Source organism: Typopeltis vanoorti, chromosome 3 (assembly GCF_054136105.1).
Source record: "Typopeltis vanoorti isolate ZY-2024b chromosome 3, IOZ_Tvanoo_1.0, whole genome shotgun sequence".
NCBI lineage: Eukaryota > Metazoa > Arthropoda > Arachnida > Uropygi > Thelyphonidae > Typopeltis > Typopeltis vanoorti.
Genome location: NC_143551.1, coordinates 18,128,480 through 18,147,891, shown reverse-complemented (window position 1 = coordinate 18,147,891; position 19,412 = coordinate 18,128,480). Strand labels below are relative to the sequence as shown.

The 19,412-nt window shown below is 35.1% G+C and overlaps 1 protein-coding gene across 2 annotated transcripts in view; it reads left to right on the top strand.

The window, feature by feature from the left end:
• Nucleotides 1-19,412, top strand: part of Tbc1d8-9 (TBC1 domain family member 8/9) — a 571,393-nt gene that overhangs the window by 213,588 nt on the left and 338,393 nt on the right. For both annotated transcript variants that reach the window (XM_090415485.1, XM_090415484.1), the window contains exons 11-12: nt 11,675-11,794; nt 19,308-19,393. In XM_090415485.1, the coding sequence (XP_090271611.1) occupies nt 11,675-11,794; nt 19,308-19,393 (206 nt within the window). The remainder of the gene's footprint in view (nt 1-11,674; nt 11,795-19,307; nt 19,394-19,412) is intronic.

Below are 19,412 nucleotides of genomic sequence, written 5' to 3'. Positions count from 1 at the left end.
ATCTTTGATAAGCTTTACTATCCATGTTTATTTTTACTATTATATTTAAAAATCTTATAATTTTATACTATCAAATGCTTTATGTAGATCTATAAAACACATAAAAGCTGGAGTGATATATTCTATTGATTTTTCTGTTTGTTGTTTCATTGCAAATATTGCATGTATGTAGGACCTTGCTTACAGATCTAAAACCTTGATGTTCATCATGTAATTAATTAGAGGTTCATTTATATTGAGTTAGTTTTGCATTAGGAACACCTACCTAATAACACTCTGTGTGTAGAGGCTTAAGTGCTGTGAGGACATCATGTTGGAGGCTTAATGGAATTTAATACTTCCTATATTTCGTCCTAGTCACTAGGGCATCTACGGGGATTACAAAAATTCCATCAATGGGTGACACCCACAGAGTATCATGGAAGAAAACCACCATGCTCCACCACAGCAAATTCAAGAAAGAGTGACTTTTCTTAGAAGCAGCAGCAGCAGCTCTCAGAAACCAACCAAATCTTAATAAATATGGTTGCATTAAGCTTCCGAAGATTTGGGAAACATTCATCCCCAGAGGTCCCACCTTACATTCCAGGCCACCTATTACCGCCCTTAGAGGACGCTCCACCTAGATAGGACTTTAGTGTCACTCATGTGGTTGGGCTTAGTATTGTAAGATTTGTGTGTGCATGTTACATTAATTGTTTTTGTAATCCCCGTAGATGTCCTAGTGACTAGGACGAAATATAGGAAGTATTAAATTCTATTTTAATTCTTTTTGAGTGTTGTAAAAAATCCATTAAGCCTCCAACATGATACCTAATAACACATTGCTTCACCACTCTGTGCAGTCGCAGCTTGAGATGCCTAGGAACAGATTTCACAAGGTGTCGAACATCCTCCATGCATAACTCGACCTATGTCCACTGCAGCAACTCCATCAGTTCACATTCCATGGAGGCATATCAATAGTTCTCACACTCCATTCCAGCATATCCTGTGCATGTTCAATTGGGTTACAGTCAGGAGAGCGAATGAAGCTGGAGATCTTACAATAAGCTTCTTTTTTTTTTTTTTGCATTACCCTTGCACACTTTTTTTTTTTTAGAAAACTGTGACTTGGATAGAGGATGAGAATGAACACAATAGCCTTACCATGAAAAGCAGGAGTAAAAGTGGAGATCATCCTACTCAGCATTGTTGTAGTGCCAAAGTACATGAGATCGTGAATGGCTGAGGAAGGATGTTCCACTATAGATGAGATGTGATCAGAGTTACTAAGAGGGGTGGTCTCAGCAGTATAGTTTCCTTAACCAGTTCTCCTGGAAGGAGAGCTGGTTAAAGAAAGAGAGGATAGTCAGGAATTCTGCTTTGGTGATGAACAGTTTGTTTTAAGTTATTGTTTACAGCAAATATATTTGCTTCTCTTCTAGCTTGGTCCTTGGAATTGGAAAAGAAGGATGCCAGTTTGATGTGCACCTTAAAGTTAACACAGAAGGCGAGTTCTCTACAAGGGAATATTTGTTGTATGAAGTTCTAGAATAAGAAGTGAAAGAGGTCGGAATAATTTTCAGAATTGAGTCCTTTCTTTTTAGTGTTACACAGTGATCAGCATTCATTTTAGAAATTATGGACTTTACAACCGTGTTATAAATAAGTATATATGTATCCCTTGCCTAATGCGGGATTTGATTAACACAGTTAATCAATTTGTGACAATCCCTTTATATACATAGCAAGAGTTTTAATTAACGCGCCTTTAAAATTTACCATGCAAATACATACAAGCCTCGAGGAGTGTTTCCTGGCTGAGAGAAAGAAAGTCGTGAGCCATGATGACATCATTCCTCCCACACAGCTGGGCTCCCAGAGCCTCAGATCCAGCCAGTTACCTTTCAAAGCGCTTTTGCTTTTAGCTAACGCACCTGGTCATCCAAATTCTCTTAATGAACTGTGTGAGAATGTGAAAGTTTTATTTTTTTCCACCAAATATGACATCATTGCTACAACCCATGGACATGGGTGTATTGCAACTTTCAAAGTCTATTTTCTTAAAAAAGGCATTCTTAAAGTCAGTAGAAACAACAATGGGAGAAAATATGATTACACTTCAAGAATTTTGGAAAAATTTTAACATTAAACATGCAATTAAAAACATTCATGACTCGTGGGACCTAGAAGACAAGTGTCTTCTAGCTGCATGAAAGCTGTTTGTAAAGATCTTTTGCCAGAATGCACTGATGACTTATGTGGTTTTCAAAATCATGTGAACAACATATTTGAAGAAATTGTTGCAGTTGGTGAAGACCTTGATTTTGATGGTGTTGATGCAGAAGATATTAAAGAATTATCATCATCATCATCAAATTCCTGCCATGTACCCTCAAGGTGTGTACAGGATATGATAGTACTACATGAAAAAAAATTACATCATTATTAATTTCCTATCTACAATTTTCCACCAAATCAGTCTGTTACTTGTCAAGACTCCAACATTATCAGATCTTATATTTCTATCGTCTACAGCACTTTGTACCATATCAATCCACCTATATCTTGTTCTTCCTCTGGGTCGTTTTGCTGCCAACCTGGCAGAGAACACTTGTTTTGCTAATCTTTTCTCGCCCATTCTGTTTAAGTGACCATACCACCTGAGATTAGCTCTACTAACGCATTCCTGGATGCTGACAATGTCAAGTTCTTTCCTAATATCCTCGTTTTTAATATGATATTGCCATTGATGCCATCTGTTCACGCCTATAATCTTTCTCAGGACTCTCATATCTGTGGTCTCTAGTCTTTGGTCAAGTGTTTTACTTCTGACCCAGCTCTCAGATCCATAAGTTAAAACTAGTTTGAACACTGTCTTGTACACAGCTAATTTAGTGTTCGGACTAATTTTTCTCTTATTCCATATGAATTTATTCAATTGACTTCCACCATGCCAGCTTTGCTGATTCTGTTGTCTATTTCTATATTTAATTTACCATCTTCAGTAAAAATCGTGAATTAAATTAAATATCCCACCGTCGGAATTGAAAGCTATTATTTCCTTAAAACGTAACAAAAATTTAATCATTACTAGAGCTGATAAAGGAAATACCACTGTGGTTCTTGATACCAATTCATATGACCGAAAAATTAATTTACTTCTTCGAGATCGTAATACTTACTCCAAATTGGATTTTGATCCTACGAATCGTCAACTCAGGAAATTAAATAAGCTACTTAATGAAATTTCCTCCTTAGATGAAGAAACAATCAAAAAACTTAAGACATACCATGCAAGACCTCCTAGAATTTATGGCTTACCTAAGCTACACAAAACTAATGTTCCACTTAGACCTGTCGTAGACTGTATCGGCTGTCCAACGTACAAGTTATCAAGATTCTTATCTAACCTTCTCCGCCCTCACATAGGCCACTCAGTCTCTTCAATCAAAAATTCTACTGAGTTTCACACAAAAATTAAAGACATTCAACTATCAAAAACTGACTTGTTAATCAGCTTCGACATTGTCTCCCTCTTCACTAACATTCCCCATAAAGAAACAATAGAATTACTAACTCAAAAATTTCCGTCTGATATAGTTGAATTGTTCAAGTTTGTTATTGCATCAGGTTACTTCACCTGGAAAGGTCAAATTTACAAGCAAGAGGAAGGAACAGCAATGGGATCTCCTTTATCACCAAACCTAGCAAATTTGTTTCTAGAACACCTTGAGGAAAAAATATTCACTTTTGAACCCAAACCAAAAATTTGGCTAAGATATGTCGATGACGTATTTGCAGTATGGAATCATCCCGAACCTGAATTACAACTGTTTCTAGATAAAATTAACCTTCTTCATCATTGCATCAACTTTACGTTAAAAAACGAATCTCCACAGGGTATCTCCCTTTTGGATTTACATATTCAAAGAAAAGAAGACGGTTCCATCGCCATGTCTGTCTTGCACAAGCCTACATTCTCAGGTCGCTACATTCACAATTCTTCAGCTCATCATCCATCTCAGAAATCTGGCATTATTAAATCACTAGTTTCCAGAGCACACAAATTGTGCTCCTCTGAAGAATCTTTAAACCATGAATTAGAAGTTATCAAAAATACAGCCATCCTAAATGGATATAATCCCAAAACAACTCAAAAAATCATCAGTCACTTCTGCATACATCAAACCAGACAGGAAGAAGTGCATAGGATTCCCATACCTTATGTTAAAGGCATCTCAGAACGTCTTTCTAAAATTATGAAGAAATACAATTTTGCCACTACTTACAAACCTATCGACCAAATTCACAACTTATTACCTTCTCCTAAGGACAAATTCTCACCCTTGATGTTACCTGGTGTTTATGAGATTCCATACTCATGCAAATTATCTTACTTTGGACAGACAGGTAGGTCTGTTCAGAAACGCATCCCGGAACATCAAGACCACATTCGTCTTCTTAAACCGCAGAAATCTGGCCTCTCTCAACACGGAATTGAAAATCCAAACCATAGGATCCATTGGGAAAAGGCTAAACTTTTACATAGATCTTTATTTAAACATGAACGTTTATACAAAGAAAGTTCTGAAGCCCTACTACACAGACCAAACCTAAACCACAACGACGTTCTTACTATTCCTAAAGTATGGTAAATTATCATACAAAACTCTGTTAAATAATTAACGTTTTTTTTTTTTTTTTTTTTTTTTTTTTGTACTACTTTAGCACGTTATGCATGTTTTCATGAGATTCTATTGTAATCATGCACCCTAACTGTATGTTATTCCTAATTTTTGTTTAAATACTGTACTGATGATGTCCTAAGATACTTAGGATGAAATATTTACAATTAAATAATTTTCACTGTGGTTTATACGTGTGTGTTTCTTCTAATTATGAACGCACCACAGGTTTCGTTATTTTAAAAAAAAAAAAAAAAAAAAAAAATTCTTGCATTTGTCTCTATATTCTCTAAGAGCACAAGCTGACTTATTTGACAGGAACTTTTGGTATTCTTTCTTCTTTTCTTCACTGCCTCTTTAACTTCCTGTGTCCACCAGGGAGTTCTGATTTTTTTATCCTTACAGATAACCTCACCACATGCCTCTCTGGCAGAATCAATCAATGTTTTCTTCAGAGTTTGCCACTGAATCTCCAAGGTTTGATTCCTGTTCTCAAACTCTTTCATTTTTTCTTCAATAATCTTTGTGTATTTTAGCCTACAGTTCACATCTGAGAGCTGTTCAACTTTTATTCGCTTTAAAACTTTCTTACATGTTATTCTTTTCAATATGAAATTCAATTTTATCCTGCTCAAGACTAAATAGTGATCACTTCCAATTTCAAATCCTCCGTACACTCTGGTGTCCTGCACCAGGGAGAAAACATCACTATCAACAATAATATAATCAATGAGACTTTTCTTATTCCTAGCCTCTTCTTTCCATGTGAATTTGTGCACATTTTTATGTTGGAACATGGTGTTAGTAATAACCAGTCCATGTCCTGAGCAGAAATCCAACAGATATTTTGCTCTTTTCTCCAAATTTTCCCAAAATATTTTTGTATGTCTCACAATCATTTCCTACTCTGCTATTTAGATCCCCAACAAGGACCAACTTTTCATTTTTTATTGTGTCAGTTGCTTTTTCTAAAGCCTCAAAAAATTCCTCCACTTCTACCTTAGTAGAACCTTCTGTGGGACCATAGGCACAAATAAGTCTCATTGTCCAGTTCCCCATTCTCATATTTGCCCACATTACTCTACTTGAGACTGACTGCCATTCAAGAAGATTAGCCTCGTATTTTGTGTTGAATACTATGGCTACTCCTCGTTTTCCTTGATTGTCATTGCCTGAATATAACATTTTATATTTATTGCTCAGAAAGATCTCACCAGTTTTGGTCTTTTTTGTTTCAGTCACCCCTATTATGTCGATCTGGTACTTATCTAATTCCTCAGCTAGCTCCATTTCTTTGCCATTCAGGCTTCTTACGTTGATAGTACCGATCTTTAACTCTGGTGATGTTGAGTTGGGGTTTATTTTCAGATTTGTTCCAGTAGCTGACTTTTCGCTGTTCGCCCTGGTTTCTTGGCGAAAACAACGGGGGCCTTGTTTAACCGGGCGACTCCCCAGCCGGCATGAAATTTTGTCATGTTGTACCATCATTCTATATTTTGGTTTAATCAATAAGAATACAATTTGGTCGGCTAAATCCCAAATTGTCAGCCCATCCTCGTCCGTTCACATCCAAGTAGATACCCAACAGGGTGCACCACGAGAAGGTGAGGATTTGAAATTAGGTCAGAAGCCCTGGTCGGTTCTCCGCATTCCTTTAAAGGCTATGTGGAGGTCTCCTCTCAGTTGGATTCAAATTCAAAAGAATTCAGTGACAGCAATCTTCTTGAAATTGAACAACAACGCGCATATGAAGACAACGAACAAATAGAATGCGAAAATGAGGTTGTTCCAAAGGAGATAACAATCAAAGAACTGGATGGAATATTTCACATTTTAGAATCGCTTAAGAAGCAAGAGATAAGGCATTTATTGAACATATACTTTTCATTCATTTTTTATCTTTCCTGAAAGAGTACCATATGAAATGAATTATTAATACAGTAATCGATCATGGACAAATTGTAATTTTTACCATTGATTATTATATTTGATTAACACGATTTTGATATACACGCTGACATCGAGGGATTAATTAATTGCATTAATCAAGGGATACCTGTATTAATTTCCTGATGTTTCGACCTTCATATTATGGTCATCATCTTGGAGTGTGCACAAATATACAAAGACAAGTTGAGTTACATTTCATACTATATGCGAAAGAGGCAATGATTTGATCAATGGCTATTCTACTGGCATGACCTCTAGTGAATATATAATATATAAAAAAATAAATAAATAAAAATTAATTAATTAGCTATGAACATCAAAGCTATGTTCTATTTAAGATAACATCAGAGAAACATTCTTTCATATAGATAGTTTTCTTACAGTAACAATGATGTCCTAATTTAACATGACAATTGTTAGATTTAAGATTCTGGATTATCTACAGTCCTGTTTAACACGGTTGTAAAGTCCATAATTTCTAAAATGAATTTCAGAATTGAGAGTACAATATGGACAGCAGAGAACTGATTTGTAATAAAGCAAGGAAATTTAAGCCACAAAAAAAAAAGGTCAAAAAGGGAGTGATTCAAGATCTGATATTCCATGCTAGAGGATATCTAATCTTGACTCACTCTCTTTTTGACACAATAACTCTTTCTGACACAAGTACTCCTTGTGTCAGAAAGAGTTATACAGTGTGTAGTTTGGGTAGTTAAGGGCTGTAGTTGCAGCTGAGATTTGAAATTCATTCAGTAGATCAGGTTCGAATATTGCACATCATTTATTGGTGTTTATACCATTATTGTTCATGAAGCGAATGTTGAAGAAATATCTTTGTGAGATTATTGAGTTTTTTAAATTTTTGGGAAGAAGTTTCCGAAGAAGGTTTGTTTTTTTTTATTTTAAATGCACTTTCATTGTATTTATTTAGGTTTACTATCATGTTAGTATTTCAAAGGTGAAGGCAAAAAGAGCATTGGAATGCATGTGGGAAGAGATACTCTTAGGCATGTTGTCCATACAGAGTATATCCACTACTCTTCATGCTATTAGTACATTGAAAGTTTTTCCATTTGGTTATACTATAAATTAAAGATGCTAAGAAATTATATGCTTTGTTCAATCCTTTATCCAAGTGTACTTCACATCGCTTGCTGTAGTATTACATAATGCAAAGCATGTATCCTTACAGACATGCATTATGGGAAGGATCACTATCCAGACTGGTTTTGACCTTTATTGAAGTCTCATCGGTGAGAGCCTTTGTCTGTGTGAACACTGCTCTCATCTATGCTAACAGTTTGTGCTTGGAGGAAGGCCACGTAACAGAATGAGGGTCACTGTCAAGACTACTTATAGCATGAATTAAAGATGCCAAGAAATTATATTCTTGGTTTAATCCTTTATCCAGATATAAGCAAACCAAGTTTGTGTGTGAAGTAACTTCACAATGGGCAACTCATATAATGAGGTTAATGATTAATTTCTTGAATAATTGAATAATTTCTTGGCATCTTTAATTTATAGTAACTTAACAAGTGGGAAAACTTTCAACATCTATCTCTAATCCAGAGTATTTTAGTAATATGGTGTGACACCTTTTGGCTACTTGTATATAGAAATATGACTTCTGCATTACTTCAACCTTGGTATCACTTCTGGGTCTGGCTCCCACTGATGTGCTTTTGTGCTGAAGTAGTTGCTACTCTGAGATATGAGCACTCTGCGCAGTGGTGGGGTGGGCCTACCATTTGACAGAGCCATCACTAAGGGTTCTTCTTGGTGGTGGGGTGGGCCTGTCACTGAGTTAAATGAACCTTTGGATCACTCATTGGGTATGAGGGATTGTACAAGGTATTCCTGCACTTAAACATGCCTCAGTAAAGGTTGAAACCAGTCTAGGTTTCAACCTTTACTGAGGCAACCCTTTTCAACCCTTCCCATAATGCATAGCATTAAAAATGTCTGTAAGGATATGGGCTTGGCATTATGGGATACTAAGACAAGTGATGTGAAGTGATTAGCATCTATATATGAGTTTCCCAGTCGTGAAGTTACTTCACATGTAAACTTTGTTTGTTTATACTTGGATAAAGGATTAAACCAAGAATATAATTTCTTGGCATCTTTAATCCGTGCTCTAAGTAGACTTGACAGTATCCCTCATTCTGTTATGTGGCCTTCTTCCAAGCACAACTTGTTAGCATAGATGAGAGCTGTGTTCACATAGACAAAGTATTTATAATGAATGATATAATCACAAGAAAGATATTTATTTAACCAAATATTTCGGTCTGGAAATAGCAGACCATCGTCAGTGGTATTACAAGAACAGTTTAAAAAATACAAGCTAGAATACTAACAATAGATTGTTAAAATTAGAACACGCTGCATGATGTTATATCACTAAGTATGAAACGAAATATTTTGAAGTAGAAACATGATTGAATTTGCTATTAAAAAAAAATAAAAAAATTAATTAATGAGTAATCTTGATTAGACTTTCCCAGATTTTTGATATAGTTATACAGTCATTATGATTCAGGTTCGGGCGATGGAGCAAGGCCTCCACGCTTTCCTTGAACAAACGTTCGAACCTATAATGGGATCTATGTAAGAGGCGAGTCCTGGACCAAAGGATGCTGTGGTCAGTTTCAATCCTGTGTTGAGCCAATCTAGACTTTTCAGGTTTGTTGTGAAGAATGGATGATTGATGTTCTTGGATTCTTTTTTCAAGAGAACGTCCAGTTTGTCCAAAATAAGAGAGATCACAGTTGCACCGAATTAGATAAACTTCAGGAAGCGATAAAGTTGAGCGTTTGTCTTTAGGAGAAGGAAAATGAGAAGACAATTTGTTAATAGGTGAATACGTAGTTGTTAAATCATATTTCTTTAAAATTCTTGCGATAGGTTCTGCAATACTGGAGATATAAGGAATAGGCACTCGACGTATTGAAACTTTGTTGTTTTGTGGAGGATTATAAGAATTGAGAAGACGTTGAGTACTTTTTTCAGAAAAGCCATTGAGTTTCATGTGTTGTTGGATAGTAGAAAGTTCTTTCTGTAGATAATCAAAAGTAGAACAATTAGTTTTGGCTCTTCTGATGAGGCATTTTATAATTCTGTTTTTTGACATGGATGATGGGCTGATTCTTTAAGAATATAACGACCTGTGAATGTTGGTTTCCTGTATACTGTAGTTGTAAGAATATTTGAAGGTGATTGGATGAGGAGAACGTCTAAAAAAGATAACTGGTTGTTTTCTTCTAATTCCATAGTAAACTTCATCCGATGATGCAAGGAATTATAATTGAAACAAAATAAAAGAAAGTATAAAACTTGCCAAATATTTCAACAGATTTGTGTTCAAATGGAGTTGTGGATTATTTAAAAAAAAAAAAAAATACGAGTTGCATGATGGCATAAAGAGCAATGTAATGTGGGTGATATGTAGTAATATACAGATGAAACACACGCACACGCGCGCACACACACACACACACACACACACACACACACACACACACACACACACACACACACACACACACACACACACACACACACACACACACACACACACACACACACACACAAAAACTGGTGGATAAAAAAGCAATTTGCAGATTTTTGGTAAGGAGAGTCAATTATTCAAATATTCTGAGTTATTCAAATTATGATGATGCAGTAGAGCTTCAGTACTCTCTTTAAGCAAATGAAGCATCAAATTTTAAGCATCATTTGTGGAATAGACATGTTCTAGACTAGATTCTGTGGTTATTGTCAGTCCCTTGCTGTTCTAGAACAGATTTCTCAAATCTATTATTAATATTGTTTGACTGATGTTCTTGTAATTTTTTCTCTACAGAATGTCTGGTTTGACTGAAATAGGAAAGGTGGCAATCACAGGAAACTTGGTAAATGCCAGGGAGAAAAAGAGGAGATTGTTTATCTTTAGGAGAAATTAATCATGAAGAGAATTTGTTGATAGGATAAAATGTAGACATTATGTTGTATTTGAAATAGATTCAGAGATAGATACCTGAAATGTATGGAATTGGAATTCTCCATACTGGTTCTGGATTGCTGGAAGCAGTAGAAGTCAAAGATGCTGTATTGTCTGTTGAGAGAAGCCTTTCAGTTGCATAATTTTGGATGTTAAAAAGTTCTGGCTTGAGATCCTGTGGGTTAGAACATATGCTAACCCACATTGGGCCCATTACAGTAAAGGTTTTTTTTTTTATAATTCCGATTCTTTGAAATAGATGGTGTGTAGATTGCAACTGTATATAGACTGGTGAAGGTAAGTTTGTAGTAGATGCAGGGAGGTAGTTCACCAGAATTATTAGTAATAAAGTATCTTCAAGGGAAGATGTCTGAAGAAGGGTATTACTCACACTACATGTTGGGAGATTGGGGAAAGGATAGATTATCGTCTTTTCAGTGGCAAGTTCAATTTTTAACATTTAGTAGATTTATTAGCATTTTGAATTGGTTACATTGGGATAGCTCTATCTACTTGAGTTCTTGCTAACCAGTCAATAATGAAAAGAGCTACATGAACCTTGATGCTTCAGAAATAGTTAAGGACCTTACAGATCTTTAACTATTCTAATTTCATCCTCTTATATAAAATTTCTTGTTACTATTTTCATTGTGTGTGTTGTTCATAATTATGAGTTTGGCATTATGGGTTTTTTTTTCTTTTCCCACAACTCATGGCCTAGTTTCAAGGATTACCTTGAAAATTATTATATCAGTTGGAGAGAGAACTTTTTCTACCAAGCTAACTGGGAAAACTGCATGTTCGTGTGTAGTATTTTTCCCCATTCCATACCAGCCATGAAAGATTTATAATCTACAGTACATTTAATATCTATGGGATTCAAACACATAGCCCTGTTGTTCAGAATGCAGAAACACTATCTACTTAGCAGCCTAGCCCATGTTTGGAAAAATTAATAATTGTACATGCACACACGCGCACACACATATAGATGGATAGAAAGTTGGTAATTATGGTATTATTTTTAATGCTTTTATATATCTCATAGGTGAAAAATTTGGTAGCTGTTGTTATACCTTTGAGGGAATTATCTGTTGTGGAGAAGATGACAAACAGTTCATCTGCAAGCATAAAACATGATTCTCTGATGTTGACAACAAAAGGAAAAGTAATTTTTTTTCACTTGATTTGTAAACATTGAATTGATAGATTGCTCTTTTAAAATAAATATATCAATGAAAATTCTCAATAAATTATTATAATAATGTCACTTCCTTGTTTATATGATATATCTAAATGAAATTTATTTCATATGACATACAATTATGGGGATTCTGCCCTCCCTCATGTACCAGTGCATGTTCACTGTTGAGCAAAGGAGGCAAATTTGGTGATCACATAGTAGTGTGGTGCCACAAGAATCAAAGAATATATGAGTGCCTTACTTCACAGTTCTGGACAACTTGTGGAAGTGGATATTTCTATCTAACGTGTGAAACCTTGTCATCCATTAGAGTGGGAGGTAGGAGCTTGACATGCTCAGCTAAGGCCCGTACAGGTCCTTACAATAACTACAATAAGAGCCCATCTAAAGCTTAAGAAGTCCACTGAAAGTGTGTTTTATAGGTTTTTTTTTTGTGGTGGGGGGGGGGGTTAAAAGATCATGGTTACATCACTGGAAACTTCCTACATGGATAGATTCATGTGTTTGTATAGTAGGATGCCATATTGCAGGATAGTTGGGACACTGGATGTTAACCATTAGAAAAGTTAGAGTGGAGGAAGACAGACCTCCATCAATGACAACCAGTGTCTCTCATTTAACACATGTGATTTCAGTGTTAGGGTGCATGATGCTTAGAGAATGTTTCTGGGAAGATTACATTGCATCATAAAATTTTTTATAGAAATAGAATTATGATTTTTTATTTTTTTTACATGTGGTTCTCACCCACAAAAAAGTTAGGTTAGGTGCATTTGTACTATGGATGGACTAAGGATGTTTTTTCCCCATTTTTATCGATTTTATATATTTTTTTGGTAATTTTTTATTTTTTATTTTTATATTGTCTGGAAATCTTGCTCTAGAGACCAAACATGGAACTTTTTTTTCAAGCCACTTCAGGCATTTAATAAGCAGGATAGTGGTCTCACACCAGGCATTATGATGCAAAGATATATTGTGTGTACCCTAAATCCATTAGTTGGATGCATGGAATGATATTTTTCTCTTTGGAATGTTGTAGAGAACAAAGTAGTTGAAATTAGTTTTTCTTTTACATTATATTTGTTATTATTATTGAATGAGAAGAGAAGAGCTTTTCTAGTCATACATTGCCTAAATCTTATTTCTTTTCTTAGCTTAAATATTTTAGATACCCATCATAACCCAGATTGCACATAACTACATCTTTATTGGATGTGGTTATGTGCAATTCTCAAATTCTGTCCTATCTCATGAGCTGTAAAATCTCTGCTGTTATCTCTCGATCTTTTACTCTATCATCTTATACTAAGGGAATGAAGACTGCATTCCCTTGGTCTATTTCATATGCATAATTCCATAAGCCAAATATCATCATAATTATCTATCACTGGATCTTTTCAGAGTGTTTCCTCATCTTCCCCATATGATGATATCTGAGCACAGTAGTCTATGAGGTATTTAGTTTCCTTTTTTTTAATTTGTCTATTTTTGCTCTTTTTGAATCCTCAGATAATTCTCTCCTATCTCATGAGCTGTAAAATCTCATAGCAAGGGTGTGAGAGAAGAGGAAAGAGCTGTAAAATCTCTACTGTTATCTCTTTATTCTTTATTCTTTCCAGTTACTTCTGACTAATTTATGATCTTTGCTTAACTTACTTTGTTTATAATATTTATCTTGTACCGTATATGGTTTATCTGTTAATATATAATCGGTTTCATTCTTGTTAGTTCCATTTGGATATCTCCAGGTCCATTTGTTTTAAATTTATTATTATTATTATTACGTGACACTTTCAAGGATTCTAAAGACTCATCGAGGGAGGGCACTTACTCTACAACTCTCCGTCTCCACCACTCAATCCACCAACTACATTGTACCGCATCATCTACACCAACGCATCTAGTACTCTCCACCACTAATATTTTCACAGACAATCACAATCATCCATGTCCATGCTTGGATTTGAACCTGCAGCCTTTTGGCTGGAGAGTGGATACACTAACCACTCAGCCAACCAGGCTGGCTTTTGGAAAAAAGTATTCATTATTTTTAGATTTCTTTCTTCTGCACTTGCCTCTTCTTTCATTTCTGGTTCCAATACTATTAATTCCCACAGATGCTTCATTTGGATTTGTCATTTTTCTTATCCTTTGCATTGAAATCTCCCATCAAAATATTAATATGTTTACCATTTTATAGAAGTTGATGTATTTGGTCATAAACAAGTTTTACCTCTTCACCTGTGTAGCTACATGTAAGTAGATAAACTTGCACTATTCATAGGATATATCTTCTATTTAGTGTTATTATGATTTGGCAGATTCTTTCTGATATAAATTTTACATCTAAGTTATTTTGTATTTCATTGTTAATCGAAAAACCAACTCCATGTTTGCTTCTCTCTTGTTTTCTACTTGTTATTATTAAATACCTATTGTTTAGATTTTGGATTGTATTTCCTTTATGTCTATGTTCACTTATTCCAATTATATCCCATTTAATAATTTCCGACTATTTATCTAGGTTTATTAACCTATCATCACTGATAAGAGTTTCCACATTATAAGGAGCATGTATAAAATTCTTGCTGTTGTTTCTTCTTGTTTAATGACTTATCCATTTTTAAAATTTGGTCAGGTTTATTTCCATCTAAGATAGCACTCCTTAGTAGGATTGGAACTGTTTTTTTCATATTGCTTGCCAGAAACAGTCTTATTCGTGATTATATTACTTGGTCCATTATAGCCTTTCTTTCTTCTCTTCATATTCATAGAGGTTTTTGGTCTAATTTCCACATTGACCAGATAGATCGGGAGATGAATTTATAGCTTTCTGAAATGGAATGGAGGAGAGATAAAATAGAGACCCCTTAGCCCTGAAGTCACTCTAATAGCATAGAGTCAGAAGAATCAGAGATTAGAAAGTAACAAGATGAAATTAAAGAGACAGAAAAGGAATCTGACCGAGATAAGCATGAAGTATGATCAAATCCAGCTTGGGTACCTTGGAGTTGCCAGTCCCATGCTCACCAGATTGATCCCTTGAGTTTTATAGTTATCTTTTTTAAATTCAGAAATTTCACACGATATACCACCTCCTTAAAACTCCTTCCTTCCTCATTCACCCACCCACTCACACACTCTCTCTCTCTCTCTCTCTCTCTGCTGTTATGCTTCCAATTTGTACTAATTCCATGTGCTATTTCTAGATCCCTTCCATCAGGTGTTGCTGAATACAGTTATCCCTTAACTTTATAAATTTTCCCTTCCCCATTTTGCTTTCTTGTTCCTCCTCCCAATCTATGTATTCATCTGTGTATTTTATCCTGTTAATCTACCACACAGCAAACAGTCTCTCACCCTCTGCCTGTGTGTTGTTATTCCTTCTCTACTCTGGTTGGCTTTAATTCTTCTGCACTCACTACCAATACTTTCCTCCCTTCTATCTTGTCTGCCCTTGCTGAATACACTGTACCCATCATATTGAGTCAGGTCATGCTAAATTTCATGAATTTTGATCTGTTTTCATTTACTAATGTTAAAAAATCATTACCTTATTATTTTTATTATTATTATTACTTAACACCTCCAAGGAGTCCAAAGACTCATCGAGGGAGGGCCCCTACTCTACAGCTCTCCATCTCGACCAATCCATCCACCACAACTACCTTCCTCATCTACACCAAGGCCATCTACTGCCGACCATCACCAATAGTATTTTCACAGACAATCACAAACATCCATGCCCATAATGGGATTTGAAAACCCACAGTTTTTTAGCTGGAGAATGGATACGGTAACCACTCGGCCAACTGGGCCTTATTGCTGATGCTTCTCAAATTATGCCATATGCAATATTGACCATAAAGCCAGTCCATATTCAGGGAACTTAAAACTTTACTGGTTCATATAGGCAGCCTCAATTGATTTCTATATAACATTTCTTCAGTCTTTTTCTTGTTTGAGAAAACTATTCTCATTGTTCTCAAGTCATACTTTAATAAATTTAGTTTAATCCTTTATCCAAGTATGAGCAAACAAAGTTTGCGCCTGAAAATATCTTCAGGACTGGGGTAAGGTACCAGGCAACTCATAGCAAAGGTGGACCAAGCTAACATCACTCCTATCTCAGTATCTCCCATAATGCAAAACACATCTCCTTGTGGATATGTATAATGTTATGCATTAAGGGAAGGGTCACTTCCCAGACTAGTTTTGACCTTCATCTTTTTCTAAATCCAGAGTAATTTAATAAAAAGGTGGCACACCGTTTGGCAACTCCCATAGGTAAAGATGACCTCACCATTGCTTCTGCCTGGTATCTCCACTTCTGGGCCTGGTTCCCACTGAAGAGAACCTCAATAAAGGTCGAAACTAGTCTGGGTAGTGGCCCTTCCCTTAATGCATAACATTATACATATCTGCAAGGATATGTGTTTTGCATTATGGGAACTGAGATAGGAGTGATGTTAGCTTGGTCCACCTTTGCTACGAGTTGCCTGATGTTGTACTACCTTACCCCAGTCCTGAAGATATTTTCAGGTGCAAAGTTTGTTTGCTCACACTTGGATAAAGGATTAAACTAAATTTATTATAGTCTAACGAAGTGAAAAATAAACTTTCAAGTCATACTTTGTTGTAACATTCTCAATCTCTCACTTTAGTGAACATGTCCAAGCTCTTTTGAGATGCTACTCTGTTTCCTCAATTACTTATATTCACTTTTTTCTCTGAGCAAGAATTTCACATGAACCAAATCATTCATTTAAGTATTATCCATGATGTAAGTTCCTTTCTACCATAATTATCTCCATACATAAACATACCATTTGCAGTTTTTCTTGCACTGATTGAATGCATGCATTGAATCATTTGCAATCCAAACTTCTTGTCTAGCTACTCACACCTTGGCAGCAGGCTTCCAGTCTTGACTGTTTTGTCCCCTCCCCTCACAAATCAACAAATCATTTGTTTCAACCAACAAATATAGGCTCTGTTAAGTCACAAATCTCCAGTTTACAGAAAACATGCTTTCATTGTTCATTCAACTAGCATATCTCTAACCATGGAAATGTCATATCCTCGACACTCTTTCTGTTCTCCCCCTCCCTATATTCTCTCTCTTTCTCATTCTTCTTTCTTTTACTTACTAAGCACTTTGTCCTTCTCTTCAACTCCCATTTGGTATTGCAAAACTCATCAATTCCATGTATTTCTCTAATTTTGTCACACACTTTTTTTTTTCCTCTATAACCAACCATAATACCTCTGTCATGCTGTCTTACCTCTTTAAGATTGCTGTCACTCATGTACTCTACCACTTTCTTTCTACTCACATATTTTCTTGCATGCATCATTTCCTACTGTTAGCTCATTTGATCCTTCATTAGAAATATTGCTCATGTTAAAACCAATATTCCTCTATATACCTAGTCAACACACATTTCTGACAAATTCATTCTCACTCCCCCCCCCCCCCACAAATTGTGGAAAATAAGTAGAATTTAAGAGACCATACCCTTTAAATGCTAGCAACATTTTTTTTTCTTTTGGTATAATCATTTTTAATATGATTCTCCATCTGATTTTTCTTAGCTCTCACATGTTTGTGGTCTCTAGTCTTTGATCAATTGTTTTATTTCTAATACAGCTCTGATCTGAGTTAAAGTTGATTAATGTTGTCTTATATTCCGTGAATTTCAACAGTATTTTAAAAAAATTAGCAAAAAATATAAAAATTTGTGAATTGATAAAAAAAAAAAAAAAATTTAACGTTTGTCATATATTAAAGCAGGCAGCATTTGAAAGCTTAGACAAAAAGAAGAGGTGTTATCTTAAAATAGGTCATAGACAGTGGTATGAGGATATTTATAAGATTATAAAAGATAAAAAAATGCTTTCAAGAAGCATTTATCAAATTTATCAACCAGATCAATTGAAGACAAGATTGAATATAGCAGAAAGAAAGCAATAGCTAAAATTGAAGTGGCATCAATGTGATTGACTTGTTGGCCTTACATAGTGTGCTGCTTTCATTAAGACAAAAGAACATGTGTTTATTTTGAAAGGGGAGATAAAGAAAAAACTGTGGTGGTAATGGACATGGCTGACTGTGAGAGCAAAATAGACTACTGCTTTTTACAGGATATCTCCACCAATCAACAAATTAATTATAACCCTAAAAAAACAGTGAATAAACTAGATGATTTATTCATTATATCTCTTTTTCCAGCAATAGACACAATAGATGCATCATATACACAGAATGGACAGGATACATCAATAGATTCTTGAATACATCTCTTGAGGAAGAAGAAGACTGCCAGAATGACAAGCCTCCATGATAAATGTATAATTCCATATAAATTTTATTTATTTGGTTTCCAACCATACCAGATGAGCTTATTCTTTTATTTCCATATTTAATTTGTCATCTTTACTAAAAATTTTTGCTAATAGCTGAATAGTTTTCCTTGGTTTTCCACTGAGAATGTAGTCAATGTTTTCCATATTTTCTGTTTTTATAACTTGTTTTTATTAATATTTGTATACCAAATTTATTAGTTATTTGATTTAGTTATAGAGTACTACTGTGGGTTTGTAGGTTTATTTAAGAGTATAATATTATCTGTGATAAAGAACAGTGCTGAGTTTAATACATCCAATGCTGGTAATAGCTCTAATTTCACTTTTCTTCTAATGGGATCCATACAGATCACAAATAATACTGGAAATAGTTTGCACCACTATCTTAAAAATCCTGTCATCTAGATCATTCGGTTTTGCAGGTATATACTGTATACTGCTATATGTAACGTTCCACTCATACAATATCATTAAAGCATTTTGATATGTATTCTTGTGTAGAGGCTTAAGTGCTGTGAGGACAAAATATGGTCAGCCAATATTTTGTCTGACCATATTTTGGACACCACCCACAGATTATCATGGAAGAAAACCACCATGCTCCACCACAGCAAATTCAAGAAAGAGAGACTTTTCTTAGAAGCAGCAGCAGCTCTCAAAAACCAACCAAATCTTAACAAATACGGTTGCATTAAGCTTCCGAAGATTTGGGAAACAGTCATCACCAGAGGTCCCACCTTACATTCCAGGCCACCTACAACTGCCCTTAGAGGGCGCTCCACCTAGATAGGACTTTATTGTCACCCACGTGGTTGGGCTTAGTATTGTAAGTTTTTGTGTGCATGTTACATTAATTGTCTTTGTAATCCCCGTAGATGTCCTAGTGACTAGGATGAAATATAGGAAGTATTAAATTCTATTTTAATTCTTTTTGAGTGTTGTAAAAAATCCATTAAACCTCCAACATAACATTTTGATATGTGTGTATGCATAGAGGCTTAAATGAACGACTTTTGATATAAATTAAATAACTGATATCCACATTTATAAATTAAAAGAGTTCCTCTGGATTAAGGAAAAGATGATTTATTACTTATTTTATTTTCAGATAAACTTCCTATTTTCTCAGCTCGATGACATTGAATTTCTTGTAGAAAAAATATCTGTCCTATTAGCTAGAATGCCAGTACCTAAGTGAGTATATAATTGTTGT